A 10369-nucleotide genomic window follows, 5' to 3' on the forward strand; every position below is an offset into this window, starting at 1 on the left:
CTCTCTCTCCCTCCCCCCCTCTCTCTCTCGCTCTCTCATTCTTACACCTTGCTGCCTCCGTTTGTTTTGTTTCTTTGTTTTCCTCTGATCTACTTTTAGATCTATCTTCAGATCCACTGCTGGAATTAAGATTATAAACTCGTTTCGGGGATTTTCCAGCATAGCTGGAGAAAACAGACTGAAGGGTTTCTTTGAAAGAGTCCCTCATCATAAAAGCAGCATATTTTGTCTTTTGAGGTTTACCTCTCTCAGCCAAAATTCCCCCCAAACGCAGACAGCAGGACCGTCCTGCGCTTTCGCGGCTCTCTGGCAGGAAGGGACTGGTGGCAGCGGGGGTCCTGGGCATCATGATGGTTCTGGTTTTGGTTGTCCTTATTCCAGTTCTGGTGAGCTCAGCTGGAACATTAACGCACTACGAGATGCTCGGCGCTTGTAGGATGGTGTGTGACCCATACAGCACAACTACTCCAAGCAGCACCGGCGCTCCAGACGCGGTCCGGGACAACAGCCTCCTGCAGTCATTGCCCACTTTTATCCAGGGACCCAGAGGAGAACCGGGCCGTCCGGGTAAGGTGGGACCAAGGGGAGCTGCAGGTGAACCGGGACACCCCGGTCCAGCTGGGCCACCAGGAAATAGAGGTGAACCGGGAAAACCTGGTTTACCAGGACCCCCGGGACCCAGCGCAGTTGCTGGCGCAATCAGCGCCGCCACCTACAGCACTGTGCCAAAGATCGCCTTTTACGCAGGACTGAAAAAGCAGCACGAAGGATACGAAGTGCTCAAATTTGACGACGTAGTGACCAATTTGGGAAATCACTACGACCCAACTTCTGGAAAGTTCACGTGTTCCATCCCTGGGATTTATTTCTTCACTTATCACGTTCTGATGCGTGGAGGAGATGGAACCAGCATGTGGGCGGATCTTTGCAAAAACAATCAGGTAAAACTTTGAACTTGGGGGGAAAAAAGGACATTGAAAGTATATTTTCTTTTCTTTTCTTTTTTTCCCTTTTCCGTTCTTTTCTTTTCTGCAATACATGCCTACAAGCAATTGTTGGTCATAGTCATAGTCACAGGTCATAACGTTTTCAGTTCACATAATACAGTAAGCAACATTTACATAATACATACGGTATTGGCATCAATAGCCCACCTGTCCAGAACATTCTGAGATAATTGACCAACACCCACGCTGCCAAAATGATTACATCTGTCTTAATATTTAAATACCACTAATAAAAAACGCCCAAGATTGCATTTTCTCATTGTATTGTAAGATATATTTCAGTTGCATGTAAACTGGTGCTGATCCTCTAAAAATGACTAATAAATAATTATAGTGATAACTAATCATGAAACCAAATCCAAACAATAACAGAATATGGAGGATAGATTAAAACAAGTCAATTCAAAAATGTACAAATTCTTGTATTAAATTGAAACATATAATTACAAACTCAAGCCATAAGAGTCAGCACTCAGGGTCAGCAGCTCTAAGTAGTAAGAGTCTATATGGACAAGTGCAAGTAAACTGAGCTGGTCAGTATCTTTGATGACAGCTTTGGTAAGTTTTTAGCCAAGAGACACAGTAAACTTCATGCATCACAGTTTACATTAGCGATGCTGTGCAATAAAATGTGGTCAATTTGTTTTTGCAAGGCGTTGCCTTTTTCCTGACTTTACTTATGAATGTTGTTTAATGAGGGCAGACTCCCTGACATTAATGTTGGGCAGTAAAGCAGGAGTGTGGGATGGCACATCAAATAACAAGGGCTGAGAGTGTTGGTAATGTTGACCACTTAATATCTTTAAAGTATAGTCACATGCAAAAATTAAGTTTAAACAATATTTAATTCTTTGCACTGCCTCTCAGTATTGTTGACTGATATGAATGGTTCATCTCAGGACAGTTCCTGAAAAATGTATCCCAGGCAAGCAGGTAACACAAGTGCAGCAGGATCAGCTGCAGCCGTCTTATTTTTTAAGGGGAAAATGTGGAAATACATTGAGTATTCAAATCAACTACATGGAACCATCTTCTTGGAACATTAGTCCTTTAATTCTCAAATTGGTCTTCAAATGATAAAAGGCCAACTGGAGGATTTTCTTCATGTGTCGCTGAAGGTTCGTTTAGGGCCTGATCTCCGGTTTCCAGCTGTAATAACTGAAACTGTGTGCCGACTTTGGATTGTTCATTTTATGTACCATATGTACCACGTCCACATATTAATTTGTTCTATGTATCTGCTTAGTTCTTAGGGTTAGGGCATGAATAATGCATGAATATGCACTCAAAATGTGTGCTGTCATATTTTATGCTCAAGACAGCATGTATTAAAATGAACGTGGCGTAAAAGTTTACATAGATACAAACATGTCTGCTTTGAAAATAAGCTTTTTTGTGGACAATAACAAACTACAAATTGCCTAAATATACTGAAAACTGACTTCATGAACGCCCCAGATAGCACACAATGTTAAATCAACGTTGAAAAATAGTTTGAATTGTTGATTTTTGGTTGAAGTCGACAAATGACGGTGGATAAACTATAAAACAATCATCCACCTCTAGCCAAGTAACTAACGTTGAAACTGTGTCATTGAATCAATGTTGTTTTGTCGTTGAAATCTAATGACTGAAATGCATTTGTCTGATCAACATCTCATCAATGTCAGCTGTTTTGCCGCATCCCTTTCCCTCCTCTCCCCCTCATCCGACCTCTGGGTCAGAGCATTTTATTACTGTGGGGGTTATCATGTTTTAAATTAACCACTATAAAGGATAGTGGGTAATGATTCATTTCTGTACATTTTCTTGCTTGTTCATAACAATTCTCACTGACTGTTTGCGTGGGATATATTGACACAAAAACATCTACAACTTACTACAAGRAGTGRAGCGGTMCACCCCCACCATTTACATGAGTGGGATGGCCCAAMCACACAGCYRCTTYGCTGTTGGCTTGTTGGCAAAAGATGTTAATTCAATGTTGAATTATTATTACGAAGGTTGCATGTATGGTTGAGGTCAACAACTGACGGTGGGTCAACTATAAAACACTCTAAAAAAGAAAATAGTTGAACCAACTTAATTGAATTGCTTCTGTAGGTAACAAGAAATTCAATTAAGTTTATCGAACTGAATTTATTAAATTTATCCAACTTAATTTATTAAGTTTAACCAATTCAATATATTATAATCATCCAACTCAATTTGTTTATTTATTTTTAACCAATTTATTAAGTATGCTTAAGATAACAGATTTAAGTCAGTCTTACTCAAATCATTTAGTTTACTTAAAAAATGGTAAATAAACTTACATAGCACTTTTCCAGTAATTTGACCACTGAAAGCACTTTACACTAGAGTCACATTCACACAATTATTTAATGCACAGATCAGTTGGGGTTAAGTGCCCAGGGGTCACATTGACATGTGGCAGGGGGGTGCAGGAATTGAACCGTCCACCTTCCAATCACAAGACAACTGCTCTACCCACAGAGCCACGGTGGCTTACCAGGGAATCTGTCCCCGGTTAGCTTGAGTCATTGTGTCAGACGAGGGATACAAATGTATTGAATTTAATTATTTCAACTAAAGTCAGAGTGAATCCAGTGTGTTTCAGCACTGGTCCTCCAAGCCCTGCAAGTTTTAGGCATTTCCCTAATTCAGCACATTTGATTTTGATTGATGTTTGATTAACAGGGTTTTGCTGAAATGAAAACACGCAGGTCAGTTTGCCTTGAGGACAAGGTTTGGGGAAGAACTCGTGATCTAAATGTTCAATCAATGTAAGCTGTTTTTCACACCCCTCTACACACCCCTTTCCCCCCACCACCACCCCTCTCCTGGGTCCATCTACCCCTCAATCTCCTCCCCTCCTCCTTGGGCTCCGGGTGAAACAATTTTAATTTTAGGTGAGGGTTTTAAATTTTCATATTTTATTTTGTTAAAGATTTTTTTGGCTCTAGTGGCCTTTATTTGATAGTTATTTGACAAGAAAGGGGGAAGACATGCAGCGAAGGTTGCCAAGGCCAGGAATTGAGCCTGCGACAGCTGCGTCAGGGACTGGGGCAGGGGTGGGCAACTCCAGGCCTGGAGGGCCGGTCTCCTGCAACTTTTAGATGTGTCTCTACTTCAACACACCTGAGTCAAATAATAAGGTCGTTAGCAGGACTCTGGAGAACCTGCCTGAACAGAGGAGGTGATTCAGCTATTGGATCCAAGTGTGTTCTACCAGAGAGTAGGGGTTGCACCGATTAGTCGACTAGTCGATTCTTTTCCCTGCAATGACTTTTTTCTGGGCCAGTCGACTAGTCGCAATCAGATGACAAAACAGATTTTTCCAAGGAAATGGAAGAAGGTGGACTAGGTGAGTTCGGAAAACTCAAATTGTATAAAAATGTAAATAATTTAACAAAGACAAACTGTAAATTACAGCATAGGCTACCGCAATAGGGGTGTTGCGCGGCGCGATGGTTAGCACGGCGCCCCGCATATAGAGACTTTAGCCCGCGGTAGTCAGGAGCCCGACTCCTGTTCTCCATTCGCTGAGCCCATGTCTCTCTCCGCTCTCTCTGCCCCCTTACAGTCAGATTGCTGTCAAATAAACTAGTAACGAAAAAATCCTTAAAAAAAAAAAAGACTACCGGAGTAATGCGCGACAACGCGTCATGATATCAGGCTTTTTTATCCCCCAACTGATCAGCATCATCCTGCATATTGAAGTTTTTAACCTGGCAGCTTTACGCTCTTATAAAAATATGGTTTGACTACATCTGGAAACTAAGTTCAAGCTTCACCCTGAGGGGCTGATGGAGGCGATCTCGGCCGCCGTTTGCATGTCGGTTCAGAGAGACGCTGCTGAGTCAGCAGAGCTTCCTGCTGCCCATCGGGCGGAGGAGCAGCAGGAGGCTTCGCTGAATTCAACTGTAACCAAACGGAATCCGTTCATAATACGTTTGGTTTGTGATGTTCCAAAAGCACCATTGTGGTCAGTGTGATAATTGGACTAATATACGAGTAACTATCTAGAGATCATCAGCATCAGCCGGTGTTTTAGAAAAAAAAATAAAAAATTCAGACCCACTTTGAGCAACAAACTTTTCTCCGCTGCTCACGAAGAATGATCTGTTTATTGCTCTTTTAATTCTCCATAACAAACTTAGTAAAAGCGAGAGAAGGGGAGGGGGTGTCAATATTTGCAGTGAAAATAACTGATAAAGCCTCCAAGTAGTTGTGAAGGGTTTTTGAGTTTACGTCACTATGACGTCATCGCGACTAGTCGACATGACTCGACTATTATCATGATGTAGCCGACCTTAAAAAATATGTAGTCGTTAAACCCCTACCAGGGAGACATCTAAGAGTTGCAGGACACCGGCCCTCAAGGAGCAGGATTAGCCCACCTCTAAGGCCCCCATGTGTGCAATCTGTGCAGTTTGTTGCACCCCTCATCACCTTCTCATCTCCCCCTACTCCCTCCCAAAACTCCCCACACCCACCTGCTCCTCCCAGCCTTCCCCTCTTTACCCCCTCTCATCCCTTCTTTCCTCCCCCATCCTTGAACTCTGGGTCAGAACATTTTATTACTAAGTGGGGGTTAATCATGTTTCAAATTACACACTACATGTTGTGATTCCTTTATGTACATTTTCTTACTTGTCTGTAAATATTATTACTGACTGTACATAATGCGTTGGACACAAAAACATCTACAAGTCTCTACTAGGAGTTGTACAGTCCGACTCCCCCTTTTTACACTAGTGGTTTGTCCCAACCAAACAGCCATTTTGCTGCTGGCTTGTATGCAACTGGCCTCTGAATTGAATTCTCCTCTGAGCAGTTTTATGGTAAGTTTTTCAATATAATAATAGTTGATGGAAGATTAAACCAGCTATTTGATGGAAAATCATGTGTGCCGAATTAGGAAAATGCCTAAAACTTGCAGGGCTTGGAGGACCAGTGCTGAAACACACTGGATTCACTTTGACTTTACTTGAAATAATTAAGTTCGATACATTTGTATCCCTCGTCTGACACAATGACTCAAGCTAACCAGGGACAGATTCCCAGGTTAGCCACCGTGGCTCTGTGGGTAGAGCAGTTGTCTTGTGATCAGGAGGTTGACGGTTCGATTCCAGCTCCTTCCTGCGAAGGACAAATTGAGTTGGATGATTATAATGTATTGAATTGGTTAAACTCAATAACTTAAGTTGGATAAACTTTTTTCAATTTTTTTTTGGGGGGGGGTTCAGCTGTGGTTTGGTGACGAGAAATTACACAAAGGGTTAGGGTAAACTAGTTTCTACAAAATAATGACAATTAAAAAATGTTTGACAAAATAAGTGACTGAATTAACTCCTTTAGAGTCAATTGCACCTTTGGTTGCAGTCGTAGTTTGGGGTCTGGGTCAATACATGTCAGTTGTGCTGCACATCTGGACACATTCTTCCTGCTAAACTAATCGACCTCTGTCTGGTTGCATGAGGATTGACTGTGAACAGCCCATTTCAAATTCCTTGCGGGACTGAAGTCCGGGCTTTGAGTGCTCCACTCCAGAGCATCCTCCACCTTGCTGTATTCAAATGTTCTCTGTGAAGTTTTAACTGGACTCTTCAGGTTGTCCTCTTGATTGTTCTCTGAAGGCGTAGTTCTTTTGCAGATTTATCCAAGCTGTCCTTTAGGATTTCCCAATGTTCTGCTGCATTCATTTTATCTTCTACCTTCACAAGCCATCCAGGGCCTGCTGCCCACCACCACCAGGCTTCATAGTAGGGATGATGTGTTCGTGGCGTCTAACAGATCATCTTGTCTGATGACAGAGAAGCTCCATTTTGGCCTCATCTGACCAAAAACCATTCTTCCTCTTAACCACACAGTCTCAAACTGGCCTTTTGGCAAACTCTAGTCAAGCCTTGATATGAGCTATTTCAAATAGTAGCTTTGTCATCACTACTCTCACACAAAACTGACTGGTGAAGAACCCAGGCAACAGTTGTTTGCAGAGTCTCTTTCATCTCAGCTGCTGACACTTGCAACTCCTTCAGCGTAGTCATGGTGCATGGTACACGAATAAAAAAAAACAAAAAACAAGTAGTTCAAAATGAGAAGCTATTAATTTCTAACAGTGATTCTGACCTATTTTCATATTCCTGCAGGTACGTGCCAGTGCCATAGCCCAGGATGCTGACCAAAATTATGACTATGCCAGTAATAGCGCCGTGTTGCATCTGGAGCCAGGAGACGAGATCTACATCAAACTAGATGGAGGCAAAGCTCATGGAGGCAACAACAACAAGTACAGCACCTTCTCTGGATTTATCATTTATGTTGATTAGATGCTGGCTTTACACACAACAGTTGTCATAACGTTACTTTGCTGGTGAAACAGAAAATATAATTATCTCTCTGTAAACTAAATCTTCTGAATTTGTGAAGATAAATTGTTAAAACTCTTCATTTTAGTTGCTTTTGTGTTTTAAAAGATAGTTGTGTTGATGTAGAAAAAATCTGAAACATGCAGGGCAGAGGACACTGAAGTCCAGTACTGGAAAACACTGAGATAACATTACTGTCAGTCATATGATTTGACATGCTTTTTAGCAAATATGTAAAAGAAATCAGTTGTAAACAGTAATTCAAATTTAAATCAATTATTAAGATACAAAGTGAAATATATCACTGTCGTCTAAACAAGGTGTGTTACCAAAAATGAACAATGTACATATTGTTTCATCTGCTAGAATGTTTGTACAAAGTACAAGTTGAAAGAAATGCTGGTAGCACTTCACATTAATTTGACATGACATATCAATTAATGAGGAACTAATCATCAACTGTCTGGTGTTTCTCAAATCAAATCTATTTTGTTGTCTTTTTCTTTATGCAAACTAAAAGAAATGTCTCTGTGATCTCTAAGTATAAACATATAAGTATGGGGAAAACATACAAATAACAATTAAAACAGTTAAGATGTTTAAGTGCAACAAGTGAGATAGATAATCTTAGTATTAAGTTAAGCTATTTAGAAAGATGTCTGGCGGTCTGATGAGGGCTTTAAGGAATCTGATGAAACTCACAACGTTGTTCCTGCAGCCATTCTCAAACAGAGAGGAGGGACACGCCTTAGCTCCCCTCACTGTCCTCTGCAGGACTAATGTCTGTGGTGCTGCAGCTGCTGTATGACATTGATGTGCAGTTTCTGTCAGGCTCTGCTGGCTGCATTTAATCCCAGCATTGTTTAAAAAATAAATCAGAACAGGTAATCAAAGGTCTTCACTCTGCTGAACTTTCTGCTAACACTCAATGACTTGATGCAGCTTACTGGGTTTCCTCAGACAGACAGACAGACAGACAGACAGACAGACAGACAGACAGACAGACAGACAGACAGACAGACAGACAGACAGACAGACAGACAGACAGACAGACAGACAGACAGACAGACAGACAGACAGACAGACAGACAGACAGACAGACAGACAGACAGACAGACAGACAGACAGACAGACCTTGCCTGCACTGACAGCTGGGAGAGGATGTACTTGACTTAGAATCTATCAATAATTGGATTAACTTAACCTTTTTTGTAAAATGTCTTGAGACAATTGTCACTACATAAATTAACTAAATTGGAATGAAATGAATTAACAACTCTATACTGAGGGTCGTGTGCTCCTGATACCTCAACTTCTGGACCATAAACCTCCAGAAGTTCATGGTCATCTCCTATGCTGTCCAGTGATTGACTTCCTTTTTGTCCATCATCATGTCTGAAATGACTCCTCTGACTGGAATATCATCAGCAAATTTAGTTATCAGGCTTTTCCCATATGTGATTGCACAGGACTGTGTGGTCAGCAGTGGATCGAGTCCACACTCTTGAATCAATCTGATGCTGTGTGGTGGAGTTGCGGACACTAATTAATGTGTAGCATCTGTGGAGTCTCATTCAGAAAGTTCAGAATCCACAGGCATGTGGCAGAAAGAGTAGGAGAATCACAGAGTAATGTATTAAATGCTGAGATGAAATGACTATTCCAGATTCTGTAGTAGCTGCCTTTATTCTCCTAACGAGTTAGTACTTTGTATTAGGAGGCTGGGTGCTTCCTGCTTAGAGTTGTTTGGTTGGTACAGATGTATTAATGCAGAAAGACATACGTTTTGCCTTTAGTTGGTAGAATGGCCAACTTTTTATAATAAGAAATTTTACCACCGGAGAGCAGTGTTTCATTTCATCAGCAAAGACATCTGCAACTCTGTTCACCTGGAACAATGTTGTTTTCTTCCACTGTACAGTTGCATTAAAGGGGCAGTATTATGTAAAATTGACTTTTTTGATGTTTGCATCATGTTATAATGTTATTCCTTCATCAAAAACATACCAGGAATTTTACCTTGATTTTTCCATGCATGTTTGAGAAATTCTTGAACCATTCAGCTCTGTAAAACGCTTGGTGCCCCGGGGCGCCGCTCCTCCTCTTTTCACGGTGTTGAGGAGTTTCCAAGCTTCCGAGTTTCTACCTCACAGAATCTGTGCCTCCTACACTCAACACCTGGTGGAACTGCACATCTGTTGATCTCATTGCAGGAACTACTTCTCAGTGCAACACTGGTGAAAACATTGTTAAAGGGTTAATAGAGGAGCCATGTAGAGATGACTTTCTGAAGGCAACGTTTCAGAAAAAGCAGGGGTTTTAAAGTAACAGAGGCCCAATTTCAAGGCTTTAATTACAAAATCAAATGTCTGTCATATTTCATAGATATCACAGTTTTTTTAACAACTTAGTTAACATAATTAGTTGATTGTGCTATAAAAGGCCACCGTATGCCTTGAAAATATATAATACTGCCCCTTTAAGGATTATGCCATGTAGCCTTGTTTAGAGAGGCCTTTTCAGAGCCGTCTGTATTTTCCTGTCAGCAGATGAAGCTGAGGAAGCAGAAGTGATGGTCTATCATAGCCTTTAGCTTGGCTCCTGTTTGAACCCTCCTTTTGCATTGGTTTTACTTTAGTGTTTTTTAATTGTTTTCATAGACTATGTTCACACAGGCAAAAATCTGAAATTTGTTTTGTTCACATTTGAGAATTTCAGACTTTTTCATGAACCCATGAACCCAGATACACACTTTCCAGTGTGTCTGGTGTTCATTTGGGTTGTTTAATCATGGTTTATGTCGGGATATGAACAGGACTGACAAGGATAGACATAAAGTGAAAGTAAAATGCAGAAAACTAAATGGCAGACAGGAAGATCACTGTCAGATGAATTTCTGTTGGCTGAGGAATGGTCAAGAGAACTCAGATGGGGCTTTAACTTGTCCACAGTTCAATGCAGCCCTATCAGCCAGATCAAGATTTTACT

General features: G+C 41.1%; 1 protein-coding gene across 1 annotated transcript; it reads left to right on the top strand.

Annotated features, from left to right (window-relative positions):
- Positions 1 to 74: 74 nt before the first annotated feature.
- c1ql3a (complement component 1, q subcomponent-like 3a) lies at positions 75 to 8399 on the top strand. Its single transcript, XM_008438252.2, has 2 exons — positions 75 to 941; positions 7163 to 8399. The coding sequence occupies exons 1-2, from the start codon at positions 348 to 350 to the stop codon at positions 7340 to 7342; spliced, it is 774 nt and encodes a 257-aa protein (XP_008436474.1). The 5' UTR covers positions 75 to 347; the 3' UTR covers positions 7343 to 8399.
- Positions 8400 to 10369: the final 1970 nt, after the last annotated feature.

This window comes from Poecilia reticulata, linkage group LG20 (genome assembly GCF_000633615.1).
Source record: "Poecilia reticulata strain Guanapo linkage group LG20, Guppy_female_1.0+MT, whole genome shotgun sequence".
Classification (NCBI taxonomy): Eukaryota; Metazoa; Chordata; class Actinopteri; order Cyprinodontiformes; family Poeciliidae; genus Poecilia; species Poecilia reticulata.

Coding starts and splice junctions, on each gene's coding strand:
- c1ql3a (XM_008438252.2), top strand. CDS start 348: ATGATGGTTCTGGTTTTGGTTGTCCTTATTCCAGTTCTGGTGAGCTCA. Junction 942..7,162: donor ATCTTTGCAAAAACAATCAG/GTAAAACTTTGA, acceptor ATATTCCTGCAG/GTACGTGCCAGTGCCATAGC.